At 39.2% G+C, this 20901-nt stretch overlaps 2 protein-coding genes across 9 annotated transcripts in view; one reads left to right on the top strand and one right to left on the bottom strand.

Annotated features, from left to right (window-relative positions):
- The window catches only part of Fto (FTO alpha-ketoglutarate dependent dioxygenase), a 359300-nt gene extending 347741 nt beyond the window's left edge, over window positions 1-11559 (bottom strand). For 4 of the 6 annotated variants that reach the window (XM_027405588.2, XM_027405586.2, XM_035442582.1 and 1 more), the window contains exon 1: window positions 11436-11495. In XM_027405588.2, coding sequence (XP_027261389.1) covers window positions 11436-11480 — 45 coding nt within the window. In that variant the 5' untranslated portion in view covers window positions 11481-11495. Of the gene's footprint in view, window positions 1-11435 lie in introns of all 6 variants that reach the window. The other 2 variants (XM_027405587.2, XM_027405589.2) reach the window with 2 other exon arrangements.
- An 88-nt stretch (window positions 11560-11647) lies between these two features.
- The window catches only part of Rpgrip1l (RPGRIP1 like), a 107736-nt gene continuing 98482 nt past the window's right edge, over window positions 11648-20901 (top strand). For all 3 annotated transcript variants that reach the window (XR_003483368.2, XM_027405585.2, XM_027405584.1), the window contains exons 1-4: window positions 11648-11853; window positions 14599-14690; window positions 16718-16862; window positions 19934-20232. Coding sequence is in view for 2 of the 3 variants with exons in the window: in XM_027405585.2 (XP_027261386.1) it covers window positions 14606-14690; window positions 16718-16862; window positions 19934-20232 (529 nt within the window). In the remaining variant the exon portion in view is untranslated. The remainder of the gene's footprint in view (window positions 11854-14598; window positions 14691-16717; window positions 16863-19933; window positions 20233-20901) is intronic.

The raw sequence follows: 20901 nt of genomic DNA, 5'->3' as shown, positions 1-20901 counted from the left end.
GTAACATCATTTAAAATACAATATTCTCCTGAAGGAGTCCTGACCCAGCCCAGCAGTCCTCCTGACTCATCCTGCCTCACACCAGTGAGGCACACTGGTAACAGTAACACAAACCCAGGCTGAAACACAGGATTAGATGATGAGTTTAGCAGAGTTCCAAATTCAGCTGTTCTAAACAGCTTCCTCCCCTAGGCGCCAGAAGTGCCATCTCACAATGAGGTCTTCTAGAAATCAGAAAGACACATTACCAAAATAACTATCAAGAAATCTACCCCATGCACCCATTATTACCAGCACTCGGGAGGTAGAGGCAGAATTAACACAAGTTCTAGGCTACACAGTACATTTGAGGTCAGTTGGGACAACATAGTGAGGCACTATTTCAAAACAAAGAAAGGAATGGAGGGAAGGAGGGCAGGAAGAAAGACAAAAATCTACCCTAAAACAAAGCTAACAGAATACATTAAGTATACAAGGCGAACTGGCATTTTAAAATTAAAAGAAAACATTGGGAACTACTGTTGACCACTGCCAGTGTACATGTTCAATAGATGAATCTTGATTCTCAAAATTAATTGCTATACCATTAGTGTGTGACTAATTTTAAATCCCTAAGTACCTAATCATTTTCCATTATTTCTTTCAAATTCTACTTCCATCTCTATTAGAAAGCCTCATGACCAATACAAGTTGCACTCTTGAGAATTCATTTAATAAATATTTATGGCATATTTGCTATGTGTCTGGCAAAATGTTAAATGCTGAGAATAATATGGGAAATGGCAAGATTAAAAGAAAAAAAAAGTGGGCCTGAATTTCTTGAACCATATCTTCTAAATGCCCAAACTTGCATCTCTAATGTTGGGCCGGGACTGATGGTGTTGACATGGAAATAAAAGAGAGTAGGCAGGCATCTCCAGAAGCAGAATTGTTCTTTCAAACAGAACAACTAAGGGCCACAGACTCTTTGAGGAATTGGAGAGTATGTGTTGTGGCACTGGGGGCTGCAGGTTTTGTAGGGCTTGAAGGGGAAAGGGTATATCAGGGTGTATCATTTTCTGGCTTTGTTTCTGCCTCTGCAGTTTCAGATAGGAACTGTCTTTTTTGGCAGTTATTCTTGAGCATGGGGACTGGGCAAGCATTTGCCCAATTGAATTATTTTTAGCCTTTAAATAAACTCTGACAAATAAGTGTGCTCAGTAGTCAGTGAAGTGGTGCTAGAATTAACCAGGGTTGTGTGTACCATATATCACACACTGGAAGCTCCAGGCCATGCAATCTTCCCTCAACAGATACTGTTAATGTCTCTCTCCTACATGAAAGACACACACCACTGGAAAAAGATGGATTCCACACAAATGCTGTTTTTGGATAAGCTAATAGTTGTTCAAAGTTTCTAATACTTTTGGGGAGGGAGAAAGACAGTGGATTTCATTTTGAAAAATCAACATTACAATGTAAAGCAGACCTGAAACAACAGAAAATAACAATAATTGTTGTTACTCAATGGTTTTGTTCATTAAACAAATGAGGTATTCAAAATGGTTTGGAAACTAGAATCAAATAATGAAGGCAACAAAACACAAAACAGTCAAGAAGGTGATCCTACTAGAAAGACATTATGCAAAAGATGAGGAGCTTGGAGGGAAGAAAAGAAAAAGAGGCACAGCCGAATGTTTCAGAGGAGGCTTTAAGAACCTGAGGTTGTGAAATATCTGCACTAGGTCTTCATCCCTATTTCCAAAGACACACTCCTAAAACCATGGGCTCCTGTAAGTACTAAGCGTCTTTTGTATCTTCATGAGGTGACTTCTATGTGGCAGCCATGAAGCAAGGATGGGGCTTAGGAAACAATACCCTGAAGTAGAGTGTATCGACTTGCTAAGTACTTTGAACTAAGAGATATGGGAAGGCTTCAGAACCTCAGAACCAAGGTTTCTCTGACCTTCTGACTCCCGCACAGAAACAAGTTAAACAGGGTTCTTTCATCCAGAATGAGGCAGTGTAACTTGAGACTCTTTTCCCAAACAAACCATAAACCCTAAAAATATTGCTGTAACTTCCCAACCTTCCTAAGAGAAGGCTGTAACTAACTGGTTGACATGAGACACAAGTCTCTCATTTCAGGAGTGTCCTTCCCCATACTTGGGAGGAGGAAATACACAAGAATATACCAGGCAGGACCCCATGAGTTTCCCATTCAGCTTTTCCATTGGATCCAGTTTCATCTAGCCCTATGTCTACCCAACTAGCCATTCTTTGCCCAAGCTAAGCATAAAAATCTCCAGTTTTTCCTGAAATTTTAGGTCTTCCTTCACAAGGTTCCTGTGTGATAAAATCAGATATGCTTTTTTCTTGTTATCTGGGATCCCAGCCATGGAATTCAGACTGGGTCTCTACCCCTCATTTAATCTCTTCAAACGCTCTCACAGACATCAATGTGTGTCCAATCCCCTTGGCAAACCTAAGTCCAATCGAGTTGTTATGAATATTAAACATCACAAGTTGTTCTGGGATCTTCTCAATAGCTGAATACATGGTGGGTACTGGAGTCTCACACAGCTGGAGAGGGCAAAAAGCTTTGTACCTCTTCCTGGACACCTGGCCCTATGCATCTCATCAATTTGGCACAGCTGTATCCTTCATAATATCCTTTATGATTGTCCTAGTTTGCTTTCTGTTGCTATGATAAAATACAACAACAAAAGCAACTTGAGGGCAGAGATATTTCAGTTTGCAGGTTATCATCACTCATCAAGGGATGCCAACGTGGGAACTAAAGCTGAGAGTTTGAAACAGAAGCCATGGATGAGCACTGATGACGGGCTTGCTTTCCCTAAGGTATTCCTTATAGAGCCTAGGCCCACCTAGCCAAGGGTGTCACTGCCCACAGTGACCTAGGCCCTCCTACATCAATTAGCCATCAAGAAAATGCCCCACAGACATGCCCATATGCCAATCCAATGGAGGCAGTCGCTCAGTTGTGGTTCCCTCTTCTAATGTTTCAAGGTAATATAGAACTAACTATGACAGTAATAAACCCCCCTCCTCTTCTGTGCAAATCAATCATTGAAGTCTCTCACTATCCCAGAACCACAAAGAACAATCCTTTTCACTATGCTGATTCCTGCTTGTTTCGTTTTAACTATACTTTTAGCAGTATTTTTACCTTCACTTTTTAAAAATGTGTTTTTCCCTTTCGTGCATTCATCCAGTTTTATTTTTTGTTTATTTGACATTTGGCCAATAATGAACATCATTGAGCAATCTTATTTTTCTTAGTTTTCATTTTGTCTTTTTTTTTCCTTTGCAGGTATATAATTAGTGATACAGAAACAAAAGAAATATGAAAAAACAAGGCAACATGACTCCTCCTCAATTACTGAATTCGAAATCCTGAAATGAGTTAGATGCCAGATGCGGATTTCAAGAGGCCACTAGTAAAAATGACTAGTGGCTCAGAGGTACCTTCAAACTACTTCAATCCAAGACCTGAAGCTTACAGTCAGCAACAGAGAGGAAAGAGACAGTAAAATGGTAAGAATATCATTAATTACAGGGAAGGGTAATCCAGCAAGGAAATGGAGACCAATAAATAAATAAATAAATAAATAAATAGTCAGAAATGAAAACCACAAATTTAAAAACACAGTGGAAAGCATCACCAGGTCTCAAAAGAAATATAAATGATCAATAAATATTTGTAAAACTATTCAACATCCTTAGCCATTTGGGAAATAAATGTGAACTGCATTGAGATTCCATCTCCCCACAATCAGAATGGCTGCCACAGGTGTATCTAAACAAGAACCCTTATACACTCAGCAATAAAAGAAATGTGAACTCGTGTAGTCACTTTGGAAATCAGTATGGAGAATTCTGAAAAAATGACTAAAAATAGGCCTGCCCATTGACTCATCTATACCATTTGGGAACATACCTGAAGGCCTCCAAGAAAATATACCACAAAGGTACTTGGCCCTCCACATTCACTGCCAACTATTTACAAGAGCCATGAAATGGGGCCAGCCTAGAAGTTCATCAACAGAGGACTGGATAAAGAAAGTGGTTCATGTACACAATGGAATTTTATTCAGCCACAAGAAAAAAATGATATCATGACACCTGCAGGAAAATGGATAGAACTGGAGATGTTAAGTGAATTAAGCCAGACTCAGAAAGACAAATATGTTTTCTTTCAAATGCAGAACCTAGATTTAACTGTATATAAATGTGTGCATATATATAGTATGCATTTGTGTAAGCATGTGGAATCTAGATTATTTCCCCATCGCTACCCACATGCCCCAAGTCTTAACATGAAGAACTTAACCATTCTTCATCTGAAATTAAACAGAACAAAGAAAATGGTTTGAGTGACTACTTTTTTTCAATTTTCCAAAGTGTGGTACATAACTAGTACTACCATTTTGAAGGTATGGGAGAGAAGTTTCTGGAATCCAAGTAAAGAAAATGCATTGTACAGAAAATATCAATGTACAGAATGAAATTTAGAATTTAGGCTAAATATCTACACGGTTCAAACAGTTAGTGGTGGAGGTGGTGATGACAATGAAACAGTGTTTATAAATTTTCCTTTACTAAATTCCAAGAATGTTCTAGTTGATACAGGTATGTGTTTATGCACACAAATCTCATTTAATATCCATTGTAACTATATCACCCCAATTTTATAAAAGAAGAAACTCAGACCAAAGAACTTAAGTTGCTTGCTAAAGTAACCACTCCAAGACTGATTCTCAAGCTTCATGCTCTATCTCTCAGCAGTGCCCTCTAACCTGGGGTACACTCTAAACACCTCACACCTATGCCCTCTACCCTGGGGTACACGCTAAACACCTCACACCTGTGCCTTCTACTCTGGAGTATTCTCTAAATACCTCACACCTGTGGTCTCTAACCTGTAAACACCTCACAGCATGCCTTCTGATTAGGGGATAATGTCTAAAGCCCCTCCCCAGAGTGCCTAAAATCATGGATAATAAATTTTATCAAGAGTATGATAGCCCATACTGAGAGGACAACACCTATAATAAGAAACCAGAACAATTACAAAGTACTATAATAAACATTCTATGGATGCTGTCTTTTGTTCTCTAGAAAAAGCCAAGACAATAGTAGTAGTTTGAGATTGTGGCCGAACATGGGAACCTGAAACCACAGAAAGCTAAACCCTGGATAAGGAGGAAGTGGGTAATGAAGGGAGAACTGGTGGAGGCAAAAATTGGCTATACAATGGAACATAGATTCCCCAGGGCAGGAGCAAGTCCACTCAACTTCAGTTAGGGAAGTACTCACAGAGTGCTATGGCTATTCTACTTGTCTGAGGGAGCCAGAAATCCTAATGTTTATGTGAAATTCTTCCACTTCTCAACATGAAAATAACTCTAAAGCTTTCTACTCACTTGGTCCAAACAAAACACCTCTACCCACCCAAACTGCACAACCCTACAACAACCACAATAAAACACCAGACAAAGAAGAACACACAAAACTGAGTGTAGTGGTGCACTCATTTAATCCTAGCACTTGGGAGGCCTATGAGTTCAAGGCCAACCTGGTCTACAGAGTGAGTACCAGGACAGCCAGGTCTATATAGCAAAACCCAAGAAGACAAAGACACAGAGAGAGGAAAAGAAGAACATTTGACCAGTCCACAGAACAAACACCCGTGCTCACTACAAAGTCTGACTCCTTTAAAGACGGAGAAAAGTAAAAACTAGTTTAAGTGATATTAAGAGAGAATAGAAGGCTAGGCAAGCCAGACAGCTCAGCAGGTAACAGCAAAGGTGCTTGCCATCAGGCCTAATGACCTGAGAAATTTCCACTATAACCATGACACTCAAACTTTATAGAAGAAACACAATACACACAATAAATATTTTTTAAAAAATAAACATAAAAAAGCAGAACAGATTGGGTCTGGGTGTGTAGCTGAGCAGTAGAGCACCTGCCTGGCATAATCAAGGTTCTGGGTTCCATTCAAAGTACAGTCAAAAAGCAACAATAAAGGAGACCAGATTATATGAAAAGAGACATTGCAACAAAAGGAAATGTCCAATCCTGAATTGGCACCTGGACCAAGGAAAAAAATGCCAAAGCAGATATTCTTAGAACAATTAGCAAGTGCGACTAGGGACTATGAGTTAAGTTAGTGTTACATACATATTAACATCTCTGGAATTGACAACTGAAGGTGTTTGTATATACTAGACTATCCCTGTTCTTCAAGAAATACATGCTGAATCATTTAGGGGTAAGGAGGGCTGATGTCTCACTTTTACTGTTAAGGTTTGTTAAAAAGAAAAGGGTGCAGCTCAATGCTAGAGGTTACCTAGCATGTACAAAGAAAGCCCTGTGTTCAATCCTCAGCACACACAAAAACTATACTAAACAATGGTAATGGTTCAGGTGTATACATGGGGATGGGGGAACTACAGAAAAGCTGACCCAGCAAGATGTCTCCTCTAAATTGAGACAATAGGCCTAGAAGAGTTAGTTCTAAGAACTATTCTTCTAGTTCTCCTGTCAGTTTTACATTATCTTAAAAAAACAAACCAAATCATCTGAACAAACAGAATGCCAAACTAAATGAAGACCACACCTACTTTGCCCCTGGAGCACACACATGCACATTCACATGCATGCATATAGGTACCATACATGCTCCCACACACATGCAAGCACACAGTGGAGACTCACAGCAGCCCAGAGTCGTCCAATCTTGGGACTACTGTCCCACTGGAAAAACACTGGCCCAAAGTATGAATCCCTATTCTCATCGCAGAGATTTGAAAGAACCAAATATATCTACCAAATACTACTGGACCATGCCACTGTAAGGAAATTCACTTTAAACATGCATGGATACATGTATGTGCACACTGAAACATCAACACAAAGTGAATAAATATTTTGCTGGAAAGCCAGATATTTAGTCCAACTTTCTTACTGTCCCTTCAGATTTGGAAAGTACATAAAGTCTACAGTACAAGCAGCTGTAAGGGAAAAATATAATGTAAGTTATTACAAAGAGAAAAGGTGAATCAAAGATAATTACTACAGAACGACAGCATTCAATTTTAAAAGCAAACAAGAAACTTTGTGACTTCAGGAGAAATATTTCAAAAGCATAACACACTGGCATGAGACTATAATCCCAGATAATTAGGAAGTCAAGGCAATAAATATACTTAGAAAATGTAAAGAACTCATAAAACTCAATAAGCCAACAATAACAATAAAACTGGGTAAAAAAATTTGAACACATACTTCACATGGGGTTGGAGAGATGACTTGGTGGTTAACAAAGGGAATTCATATTATCTGAATATAGATAAGTGCTAAGTAGGAAAGGGGGTCTGCCTATAGTCCCACAGCTAATAAGGCATGGACCCCAGAAGAAGGATCCCCAGAGGAAGCTAGCTAGCCAGACTAGCTGTATCTGCAATTTCTACCTTCAACTGAGAGATTTAGCCTCAATAAAGTGAGATTGATAGAGGAAGACTTCCTACACATGAACCTCTACATACATGCATTCACACACACACACATGCAAATACATCCATATACACCACACACATACATACATACATACATACACACACACACACACACACACACACACACACACACACACAGAGAGAGAGAGAGAGAGAGAGAGAGAGAGAGAGAGAGAGAGAGACATGCTCATTAAGTGTATAAGAGGATAGTCAATATTATTTGTCACCAGGGAACAAACAAGACCACAATGAAATACTCCTCCTGCTCACCATGACAGCTACAATAAAAAGACCAACAGTAACAAGCAATGACGAGGACTTGAAGAAATTCTAACCTTCAAAATCTCTGGTGAGAAATGTAGGGTAGAGCAGCATGTGTGGAAAACAGCATGGCAGTTTTGCAAACTGTTACGCATAGTCTTACAATGTGACTAGCAGTTCTACCAGGCGGCTATCCATGAGCCATATAAAAACCTGTCCACACAGAAACTAGGGTGCAACTGTTCATGGTATCATTTTTCAGGACAGCCAAAAAGTAGTATGGTAGTTTGATAGGAATTGCCCCCATAGACTCACATGTTTGAATGTTTGGTCATGTGGCACTAAGGAAGTGTGGTCTTGTTGGAATAGGTGTGGCCTTGTTGGAGGAAGTGTGCCACTGTGGAGGTTGGCTTTGATGTCTCACATGCTCAAGCTAAGCCCAGTGTGGCACTAAGTCTCCTGTACCTTCAGATCAAGATGTAGAACTCTCAGTTCCTGCTCCAGCACAAAGTCTGCCTGCATACCACCATGCTTCATGCCATGATGATAATACTAAACCTCTGAAACTGTAAGCCAGCCCCAATTAAATGTTATGAGTTGCCATGGTCATGGCATCTCTTCACAGCAATAAAACCTTAAGTAAGAGAAGCAGAATCGAATTGTTTACCAAACAATAAATGTCCTTGACACAAACTACAGTCACCAGGGAAGAGGAAAACTATATTGAGGAATTGCCTCCATCAGACTGGCCATTTTACATATTTGTGGAACATTTTCTTGATTGAGTAATGATTGATAAGGAGGGTCCTGGCCACTGTGGGTGGTGCCACCTCTAGGCTGGTAGTCCTGGAGAGTATCAGAAAGGAAGGTGCACAAGCAATGGGAGCAAGCCAGTAAGTAAGCAGTATTCCTTCATGGCCTCTGCTTCAATTCTTGCCTTGGCTGTCCTCATGATGAATTATTACAAAACAGTATAAGAAGAAATAAACCCTTTACTCCCCAAGTTGCTTTTGGTCATGGTATTTTATCACAGCAACAGAAAGCAAACTAGAACAGCAAATAAATAGAATGTGGGTATGTCTAGTTATAGGAATACTATCTACTGGGTAATGAGAAGTACTGATAAGTACTGCAAGATGTGTGAACTTCAACATGTATAAACATGTACGTTGGGTTGAAAGCAGCCAAACACAAAGGTCACACATCATATGATCTAGTTATAGGAGAATATTCTGGGACTAGAGAAAGTCAGTAACATGCTTGCCACACAAGCAAAAGGACCTGAGTTTGGATCTCCATCACCCAAGTAAAAAGCCAGGTGCAGTACATGCCTGTGATCCCAACACAGAAAGGGTGAGGACAGGAAGATCCCCAGGGCTGCTGGCCAGCAAGTTGAGCCCAGTTAGTGAGCTCCAGGTTCAAGGAGAGACCCTGCCTCAAAAATAAGGTGGAGAGTAGTTGAAGAAGAAACTCAATGTAGAGCTTTTGTCTTCAAGCACACAGGACAGACACACACACACACACACACACACACACACACACACACACACACACACGAATGCATTACCTAATGCATTACCTAAACAGAGATACATGATTGCTAAAAGCCTTTTTTTCTTAACAATCCCAAACCTGTAACAATCCAAATGCCCAGCAACAGGTGAATAAATAACCAAAATGTGACATCAAACAAAAGGCACTATTACTCAGCAATAGAAAAGGAATAACTTGATAATATGTTCATTGACATGTATAGATCTCAAAAATTATGATGAATAAAAACAACAGACACCAGGATACATAGTGCATGTTTCCACTTAAATAAGAAATTCTAGAAAATATAGATTCAACAATAGTGACTGATCACAGTGATTGCCTAGGGGGAAAAAAAAAACAGAAAGAAACTGGCTGTACAGAAAGTTTTTAAAGGGATCATGATGTGCTCTATGGAACATTTTGCATGTATGTACTGTCAAAACTCATCAAACTATACACAATAAATTACAAGATACTCTATATGAGTTATACCTCAATTCAGCTGAACAGGATGAAAAACAATCATTCCTGATTACTTGGACACTGTCTATTTAAGATTTAAAACAGTTTCCTGTGCTTCATTTCAGCCAATAATTCAGGGGGCAAGTTAATTAAAAAAAAATCAAAGAAATGTTTCAACAGCAAATAGGCCAGCTCTTCATGACAGTGTGTTTCACAAACAGAAATGAAAACAGAGCTAGGAGATCATAGTCATAGGGCCTGATTCTGACCCCTAATCCCACCTCTGCCAGCCTCTGTTTCCACGTCTGTAAAATACATAATTCAGGTCATTGCACATCGTATTCAAAATTGTAAATTTTGTTTACTACCTTAAGACAGGCTCTCTTTCAAGGCAAAACTCTATGACAGCAAGAACTGGACCTGTCTTATTTCACACTGATCCTCACTGCCAATGCTTACCTACTATAGAATAAGCACCAAACTGCATGTCCAAAGGCCTTTGACCCAATGAACTGCAGACTAGAGGGACTTTTGACAAGCCCAAAATGACTGACAGGCAGTCTGTTGTGTTCACTGAGGCTGCAGAAGCACAGTGAAACCAAACCAGGTGGGATCTTTCAGGCCATTGGGAAGTTCTGTATTTATCATTAGTAGCAGAGGCCCTTAAGAGACTTAAACAGGTTGTTGCCAATGGGGCATGACTAGAGTTAAATTTTGGGGAAGAAAAAAAAAAAACACATTCTAGTAGAGTGTGGGAAGAATCATATAATTGGGAAGGAGGATAAAGATTTTAGAGTGAAGATAGCCCAATAAAGAGGCTGTTGTAGCAAGCCACTTAAGAGACCATGGTAGATTTGTCCAAGGGAATAGAAATGTAAGAATGGACTGAATGCTGATACAATAGGACAAATGGATAGGTCACAACTTTGGAAATAGGGAAAGGGAAAACATTGGGCTTCCATTCCTCATCTGCAGAACAGACTGTTTATACTCTACCTATGTAATATTTGTCTTGCCATATGATGCAGTAATATGAAATATTATCCATTTAATTCAGGTGTCTGATACAATAATTTCTGTAAATAGTAAGTCACTGTTATTGTTGTTATTACTGTCATCCCATGGAATGTCCTGTCAGAAGCTAAACAGCAAAAACAGAGACTAGGAATGTACTAGCCACAGAAGCTGGGTAAAGCATATTAAGCTGTGCGGATCATGCAGACTACGTCACCTGAGACAATGTTCCAAATAAATACGTGATACCGAATAGATACTTTATCTCCGCTTCACTCAGGCCTTGGAGACCACTACAGGCTGAGAAAACACAGGTAGTATGATCATAGATAACCATTTGGTAAACTGAGGCACGAGAGTGGCTACAAATAAAACCAAGGAATAGGTACAGAAGCAGGACACGGACATTGATATGAAGCTTTTCATTTCTGTCTATGAACTAGATCTGCAGAGCAATATGAATCTACAGCACAGATGTGCGCGCGCACACACACCACGTCTGCAGGTCTCTTGCAAACAAGGCCCTGTCATCCCTTGGCTTAACGCCGAGCATCCGCTCACCATCCCAGCTGGTCTGTGGCTTCCTTGCCCCTAGCCCTAGACTAACGCAGAGTTCCAGATTCCCGGAGCCCCACATACCTTAGCTTCACGCTCTCGTTCCTCCGCAGTCTGGGCGCGCTTCATGCTGCCACTAAAGCCTTCTTCGCCACCGTGGGCCGCGTCCACCCTCGCCCTGGACCCCGCCTCCTGTGTGTAGTTCTCTCAGTTGCTCTTTCCCGCCTGGCTCCATTCTCTCTAAGAGCCGCAAGAACTACGCTTCCCAGGATGCTTCGCGAGACTCCCGAGAACTCCTTGGGCTTCAGAGCCGAATTTCTCAAGTCAGCCAGCTGAGCTAGCTTAGTCCGCTACGCGACCCGCCGACGGCCCGCAGCCCAGGGAGAACTACATTTCCCAGTGGTAACGGGATTCACCATGTTTTCCCGTGCTCCTCTGGGCCTGCGGCAGCCCGCGCTCTGGGCACTATAGCAACGGTAACTAGCTGAGAGCGAACGCAGAGGTGAGTACCCTGTGAGGTGGGGGCCGATGCAGGCTGGCCAGACCTCCCTCTATCTCACAGCCGAGGGCCTGGGGTCCTCTCCGAGGCCTGGGGAAGGCCTGGGATTCTTGCGTGAAAAGCAGTCCATCCCGACACACCTCCACATTCAGGCCTGCATCAGTTCGCCCTGACCGCCTGCCAAAACAGAAACCTAGCTGATAAGAATTGGCAACCCTGTCTAAATCCTGCAATTCGAAGATCACAGTCACAGTTAGCTCCATTTCCCAGGATTTGGAATTGGATTTAGTACCAAAGCCTCCCAAGGGACTTGTTTCTGTTGGTGGTGGTGGTGGTGATGGTGGTGGTTGTCGATTTTTAAAAATAGGGTCTCCATATGTACCCCAGACTGGCCTTGAACTAGTTTTTTAGCCCATGATGGCCTCAAATTCAGTAATAGGTCTTGCCTCAAGTTCCCACCACCTCAGTTCCTAGTGGCCTATCTTTATTACTGTTTCTCATCTGAATACTCCCGTAGTCTGTTAAAGCCATTATAAGCAAAGACATTGTTTAAACTCTGTGCCTGGCATTCATTTATTCATTCAATAAATGTGAACATTAATGCCCACCATGTGACATCAGATAGCAGGGGGACTGTTTAGGGGAGTCAGGGAACCGGTAAGAGGATGCTAGAGAGATGGGGGAAGGTACAGGAACAAATAATAAAGCAAAAAAAAACAATGATATAAATGTGAAAATATGTGCTAAATTAATAATGAATTATAAGACAATGAATTTGATGAACAACTCTGAAATAATAACAGAGGCTATTGCTGTAAAAAAAAAAATAAGCCATAGCCCTGTGTGATGGCACACTCATGAAAAATCCAGAGTTTACACAGGGAATGGTGGCACTTTAATCCTAGCACTCCGAAAGCAGAGAGGCAGGTGGATCTCCGAGTTACAGGCCAGCCAGGTTTACATAGACACTGTCTCTAAAAAAGAAGAGAGAATTTGAGGCCAGAGTGCTTTGTGTTCTTGGGGAATTTGAGGTCAGCCTGGACGGCATAGGTTTCCTTTGAAAAAGAAAATCTAGAAACTGAGATGACTAATAGGGAATAGAAAGGGAAATTTTGGGTGACAGTTGGGCTGGGCTGTGACATACGAGGAGACAGGTAATGAAAGAGCCTTTGGTGTAAGATTAAGGAAGGTAGAGAACAGTGTAAGTGGAACAGAGAGAGCAAGGTGGGAGGATTGGCAGTGGGATTGGAGAGGCCATGCAGCATGATGGAAGATGTCTTAGCCTCTACACTCTTTGAATTCTGGGCCCAAAAATTCATTATACATCAATCCTAGACTTCATTGACGGCATCTACCCACTATATGCCAGTAACACTTTGCTTCTCAGTTATGATAACCAAAAGTATCACCAAACAACTAATATCTGGATGGATGACCTTGAGCAACTGAGCTAGTTTGTGTTAGCTTCTGTTTGTCAGGAACCATTTGAGTATCCATTGCATATGCATCCTGTAAGCACAATGAACATTTAGTATGTGTTAGCATCATCTTCTGTCATCATTCTCTGAGATGTAAGTCCCTGGCAGTGTGGTTCTCAGCCTACTATGAGTTCTAGGCAAAGTTCTGGACCCTCTCTCTACGAGACATTCTTCATGCAGATATACATAAAATCATCGTAAGCCAAGTCTCAGCTTTTAGACACTGAAATCCAAGAGGTCCCTTTACCCATTCAAAGGACTCTTTAATGAATGATGCTCACTGAATGTGCCACACTCAGTACCAGATTCTGAGACAGAACTGAACAAGATGAATAAGCTCTCTACTTTCTTGGTCTTCACATTCTACAATCAACATTCTAGAACTTGGAAGTCTCTTCCTTACAAGGCTCTTCACTAACAGTTTATATCTAACTTTCTAGGATGGTCCAAGTGGAAATAGAGAATACCTATTTATTTATTTACTATACACAGTATATGCATATCCACATGCAAAACTAAGTTATTGTGGTGTGTTTCTGTGAAGAAAAGAAACTAAAAATTCTAGAGCAAGCAAGACAAGCCAATATGTTGAGGTAACTCATCCCTGGAACCTGAGGTAACAAAGGAAGGGTGCAACAAACATGAAAATGCATCACAAACACATGGAGCCTTTTTCACAGAGCTTGTAAGGGGCTATGCACTTGCACACCATGCAGACAATTGGAATTCCTAGACTCTCAACATCCCTGGCAATTTGCTAAATACCTTGAGCTTGTAATCTCACTTGCTTTTTAGAGTAACAATGAGATGGGTATAATTTATTCTATTTTAAGATTATGTAAATTTAATGACCAACTACTAGATGACAGAACAAATTATTTGCCTCGAGTTCATGACCTGAGTTTGTTTTTTGTTTGTTTTCCCAGAATTCATGCTGTCTTTAAGGAAAGGAGTAGGGATAGGAAACATGTCTTAACTTTGGAAAGGTTTCTTTTTGTTTCAGATAGATGGATAAGAAAAGGAGGAATGCTAATCTTACCTCATTTCCTAAGAAAACTGTAGGAAGTACTCTACAGAAAGAAGACCCCCTTCATGATTGGATGCAGTGTTCTTTCTAGAATAGGAGCTTTCATCTTGCTCAGGCAGCACATGTGGGCAATAACATGTCCATTAAAGTTCTAGTTTCTTATTCACTTTATTTGGCTCATTCCATTGCATAGTTGATGCAATAACTTACAAAGCGTTTGTTTGAATTTTCTTTTCTCCACAGATAGGCCATGTCTGGTCCAAGTGATGAGACAGCAGGAGACCTGCCGGTGAAAGATATAGGTCTAAACCTCTTTGGAGTTGGAGGGTTACAAGGTATGGCCACCTGTTATTTATTACAGTTATGAACTTTGTTCAGTAATTTCTGTACTTTTAATTTAAAGTATTTCTGATAGTCATACAAACCCAGCCATTTAAGTAACTATATAGCTCTTGATTGGACTAAACAAGATGGAGTGTTTAAAACACATATGGTATTTTACTGCATGCATCAATTATCAACAGCTCATAGCAAATGCAAGATCCCCCTCTGTTCTGATAAAGAGTTGTTATAAATCATCTTTTTAAAATTCCACACATCAGTAGAAACTGCATAGAGTATCAGGCCTCCAAACTGAATTGCCTGGTTTAAATCACATTCACCATTAAAACACTTCTTTATGTTTAAATTTTATATGAGAGGAAATACCATATTTTAAAATTTTTGCCTTTCAAGTAGAGTATCTCAAAATGGCCTGTTTATGCAAGTGATAGTGAGTTTTCAATCACATTAATATACATTAAAGGCTTTCTTTATCCTTTTATCATTTAGTTGTTCCTGTAGAGCTGAAGAGTACTTTCAAATGAGAAAGCAAAGCACTACTTTCAAGAACAGCATGGACTGGAGAGCCAGGTTCATGTTGTGGACAATGCCAGTCAAACCCCTTGTGCCACTGACTTTGCTTGTAGGAGGCTGGAAGTTCGAAATGTATCTTAAGGACTCTCCTTATGCCTTTTGATTATAACAATGTCAACGGCAAGATTTAGCTACTGTAGGAAGGTAGTCAGTGTATTGATCATTGAGAACAAAATTGTCCACAAATATTATGAAAAGGAAGGATATTTAGGCTTTGCTTTAGATTTTGGAGCCAGTATCAGGTATTCAAATACAAATAAAATAAGTATTTAAAACTATTGAGTTTTAGTACTGTGTAAGTACTATTGGGTTTTGGTATTGTGTAAGTCCAATCCTTATTATTAGTAGCCACCCTCAGTCTTTGATATCTGATTAAAAATTATATATATATATATATATATATATATACATATATATATATGTATTTAAAAATTATAGAAGTCTGTTGTGTTGTGTTTTGTTTTGTTTTTGAGATAGTGTCTTACTGTGAAGCCTTAACTGCCCTGGAACTCACTATGTATACCATGCTGGCCTCGAACTTGCAGAAATTGCCTACCTCTGCCTCTGCCTCTGGGATTAAAAGCATGTACCACTATGTCAGATCTAAAAGTTAATTTTCAGTATATTAAATAGCTTGTAGAGAATTGATCTGTGAAGTTTTCCAATTAGGGGTTTTTTTGGTTTTGGTTTTGTTTTTTTAGAGGATTTGTGTTTGTTCTATAGTTTGTTTCTATATCCTAGCTCCCTAACTCAGAAAAAAAAAATGTCCTAATCATATTATGTTCACTGAATTGTTGTAGTTAAATATATACATATTTGCAGACACAAGGACTTCTTACTGCTGCCATGTTAGTGATTAACCCTTGCACATGCTCATCATGTGCTGTGTGCCATTGAGCTGTGTTCCCAGACCAGGTAGCCGAGCTTTTTCAACTATGAGGCTTTACAGCACTCAGAATAGGAATTACAAATCTTTTAAATCAGTTCCTTCCTACATTCTGAAAAAGTGACTAAGTTCATGCTAGAGAATGCAGGTGTTGCTCAGATCCCTAATACTATACATGAAGTATTAATCACAGTAATGCTCCATCTCACCTAAGATCATTGCCATGAAAAATGCTGTAACATTTTCTAAAGAAAAACGACTTAATTTGCAGGTCAAAGTGGGGAATGGGTGGAATTTGAGTGTGATGGTGTATGCCTGTAATCCCAGTACTTGGAAAGTAGAGGCAGGAGGATTAGGAGTTCAAGGCCATCCCAGCCACATAGCAAGTTTGAGGCTCACCTGTGCTGCATGAAACCCTGTTTTTCATAAAACCAAAAAGTAGGAAAAGTAAAAATGACGAAAAATAGGAATACATCAGAGATTCTTTTAGTATCAACAGTTATTAGTTTTTAGAGACTATTTTAAGTGATGCTACAATTAATTACCTTGGCATTTTTTCAGAAACTTCAACTGCACGAACAATGAAGACTCGCCAGGCAGTGTCACGTGTCAGTCGTGAGGAACTGGAAGACAGATTTTTGCGTTTGCATGATGAGAACATTTTACTTAAACAGCATGCCCGCAAGCAAGAGGATAAAATTAAAAGGTTATGATAAAAAGCTTTTAGCTCTTTTTCTTAACTCTGTAAAGTTTGAAGGATATAGTTTTTTATAAACTTAATTGAAAGCCCCACCTTCAATCTTTTCTGGAACAAGCAGGTTATAAATAAATAGAATTTTTTAAAAATGGAAAATCTTACAAAGTAGAATAATAAACCAAGAGGATTGTGTTTATTATGTCTGAAGTTGCTATTTGAAAGAACACAGCTAATAGCTAAGAGTGCCATGAATATATTAGATCTATAAATAACTTTGGGGTTAATATTTATGGCGTAATAAGCAGATAGCCAAACATCTGTTTTTTTAAATGTCATGAAAGTTTAAAAAGTAATTAACTATTCCAACTTGATAAAATGCGTGCTCCCTTATGATTTGGGATTTACTAATGAAAACATCACTTATATTTGGGGCATGTTTAATTTCACTTGGGTTAGTCTTAGTTCTGTATTTATTTCAAATAATCTCTACCATTTCTGGAAAAGCACATTGTCACTTTTGATGAGCATGTGAGGAATGTATGCAGGGATGATGTCTTCATAGTAATTCTTCTTCAGTTCCTCTTTGCTCAGAAATGCTGTGGCCATCCTTGGAGTGCCTGGCATTGGAAACAAAAGTGTGCATACAGATCTGTATTCAAACTTATGTTCTAGGCTCAAAGGAAGGTGGCCTCTAAAGAAGAAAGATGGCTCCCTGCTTAGAAATGAGTCCACGTCACTTTCTACCCTGTATACTTAGTTTCAGATCCACCAGCCAACTTCTACTTTGGGCAAGCTTCTACTTTGAGTTGGTTTCAAGACCTAGAACTGGATACTTTTAATATATGCCTGGTTTGTTTGACCAATAGCACACCCAGGTCCACCAGCGAGAATGAAACCTGAAGTGTGTGACCACCAAACTGCTTTTTTTTTCCCATTGTCTACATAACTGGGCAGTAAAAGAATTGAGTTCATGACCTGACCTTATTAGTAATTTGTCCTAACCAAAAAATAAAACCAGCTTAATTAATAATGAACCACCTAGTTTAGTGGGTGGAGGTGGGGGACCTGGCTAGGAGTCAGGTTGTATATATGTGTTCTATTGTCTTTCTCCTAGTATCTTGTTCTGAGGCCATTTACTCTCTCATTTTAATAAGCTGTGGTGGGAGTACTTACTCACTGAACATGGGCCCATAGATGTAAATGCCTTCTCATCCTTACCCAGTGGCATTGGCTTGATCCGTGGATAGTGTCTTCACATTTATACTTAAGGTGTGAGTTAGTATCATTTTTTGTGTAGGTATGGATTTTATAAATTGTCTTTTTAAGTAAGTACTCAAACCTTACCACATAACTTACAATTCATTATCAACTTAAACAAATGGAAAATATCCCTATGACTAAACAAGCACATGCAGTCTTACATATCCTGATGAAGTTTACTTGAAGATCATGTCAAGAATCTGAAGACACTGTCAGTATCCTTCTTTTGCATTAAAAAAATCATTTATCATTTTTCAGATGACTGATTTTTATATGAAATCTGTACCTTTCATTTTAATGTACTCTATGTTTCTAAGTGCTAATCTTCCTGTAGTAAGTATTCAGATGTTTAAGTGACTTCTCATTTGGATGAATATAATATTTTTATGGATAGGCAATTGAGCAGGGCTCAGGACTCTAACCTTATTATTACTGGGCAAGGCAGAATGTGGTTTTCCTGGGTGATGATACCTGGTTAGGTTTCCCAGTGATAGATCATCCATAGGAGTAGGTGGAAAAGGAAGTAATCCACTGATTACTAGGATGTTTGTGGTACTCTTGGATCTAGGTTTTTATTATCTAATATCCCTTATAAAGCATGCTTAGTGGATGTGCCTCAAGGGAAAGAGAAAACAATCTTAACTGATTATGTTATGCATAGCTCTCCCTGATGCCACATGCTGTAGCCGAGTAGCCAGAAGTGTAGATAGACATGTATTACTACCGCATTTACAGAAGACTCCGCTTAGGGGGAAAACGTTCTATGACATCCCAAAGCTATTAAGGGTTTTTTTTTTTTTATTTCACTTTTGTTCCCTTAAGTAAAAGCTTCTGTCCATAGCCATGCTAAAATAAAGCAAACCCCACTTAAAGAAAAATGTAGTGTGTTTTTATTTCCAATCTCCTGTCTGGGTCTTTATAAAAATAGATTCACTATAAACTAGAATCAGCTATTGAAGATGTGCGACCAATTTTGTAAAGTCTTGAACTTGTGTCTCTCATCAAAGCCACCTTTTCTTTCTTGTCCTGCCAAGATTTTTCCATTCTCTGTCAGGCATGTTCTCCATGCGTGTGGATTACATCACCCCATGTGCCCATTATGTCTTTTGTTCTGTCTGACCAGTTTCTATCAAAACTTGAAAGAGTCAAAGGTATAGGTTCCTGGGATGTCAGGAGAACAATTTATGTCAAATTTTTAAGTATCATTAAAATGATATTTCTTGCATGTAATTATTTTTCTGAAATTAAACACATTTGTTGAGCACTAACCTACATTTAGTGTCATATTTTAGTTTCTTTTGAAATTTCCATTGAATTTTATAGGTGTACATCTGTGAATTCTATCATTTTTATGATTTTTCCTTGTCTTAATCCTATAGAAATATAAGATACTATCCTACCTAAATCTGCATAATCTTAGCTCACTTTTCAAAAGTTCTAACTCATTGTGGATTGTAGACACGGCCCACCACATCCATACTCTGTGACTACATTTAAGTGCATCCAGTGTTCCTAAATAAGGTCATGCGTTAAAAATTGCGTCTCTGGAACATATGGGGTAAATATGTGTCCTCTCTTTACTAACCTTAAATGATAAGCCTTAGGAAACTGCTATTTGTCAGTGCTATAAAGCAGATTGTTGCCCAATGGTTTCAATTATCATCAAAGGATTCTTCACAGGCAGTAATAGTTACATCAAAACCTGAAATTTATTATTCAGGTTCTGCACTGAAGTCTTCACAGTGATTATGTTCCTTTCAACAGAATGCATTTTATGCTGACTTCTCACATTCCTTTTCATCTTTTTATTATTTCCCTAGAATGGCCACCAAGTTAATACGGCTAGTTAATGACAAGAAAAGATATGAGCGGGTTGGTGGCGGCCCCAAGCGGCTGGGACGAGATGTAGAAATGGAAGAAATGATTGAGCAGCTGCAAGAAAAAGTTCATGAGCTTGAAAGACAAAATGAAGTTCTCAAAAACAGGCTAATATCAGCCAAACAGCAACTCCAAATCCAGGGGCACAGGCAAACTCTTCACAGTCGTGTGCAGGCTCGAATTAACACTGGCCGAAGGAAAGTGAGCGCAAATACAAGCTTACAGGAATGCCCCAGGAAAGGTAAAACATTCACCAAACGCTGGACTCACACACACAGCTTTGTTTCTTATTCATGCTTTCACATGTCTTCAAAGGAGGTTCAAAACAGCTTGAGGCTTGCTTTTTGCATAGTGTGTGACAAAGACGGTTTTATTCAGGAATCCCTAGGTCACTCTTCATTTATTTAATTAAACAATAACAAAACTGTCAGAGTAGGCCTGTATGAAACTAACAGCAATTGAGTTTGAGTTGAATGTGAGTTTTTGCCCCTTCACTTTGTAGCTGGTGAACGAGGACAAAATGTTGATTTGCAGTTTCCTTTGCATGTAAAAAGTACAGGAGCCAGTGGTTATAAAAGTCTCATCATCTCTAAAATAATTATGCCATCAGTTTCTTCACACTGAAAAGAATGTTGTAAAGCCTCTCTATATTACAAAGCATTTGCATAGGCCAAACTAATTTAGGCATCAAGCCCAAATCCTTTTTACCCACAAATGAACTGATTAAATGAAACTAAAAGCATATAAATATTTTAAGTCACTTTTTTTTTAAATGACGCTTCTAGAGAAGGAAATAAAATGCTAGCTCTAATTGATTTTTACTAGGAATATGCTTCACAGAAATATTGAACATCTTTTGTAGTATTAAAAAATGATGTAAGCCTTTAGTTATAATTCATTGCGGAAAGGG

The sequence above is a fragment of the Cricetulus griseus genome, chromosome 3 (assembly GCF_003668045.3).
Source record: "Cricetulus griseus strain 17A/GY chromosome 3, alternate assembly CriGri-PICRH-1.0, whole genome shotgun sequence".
NCBI classification, from domain to species: domain Eukaryota; kingdom Metazoa; phylum Chordata; class Mammalia; order Rodentia; family Cricetidae; genus Cricetulus; species Cricetulus griseus.
Note: the sequence above shows the minus strand (reverse complement) of the source record. Positions and strands in the feature narration are given on the sequence as shown.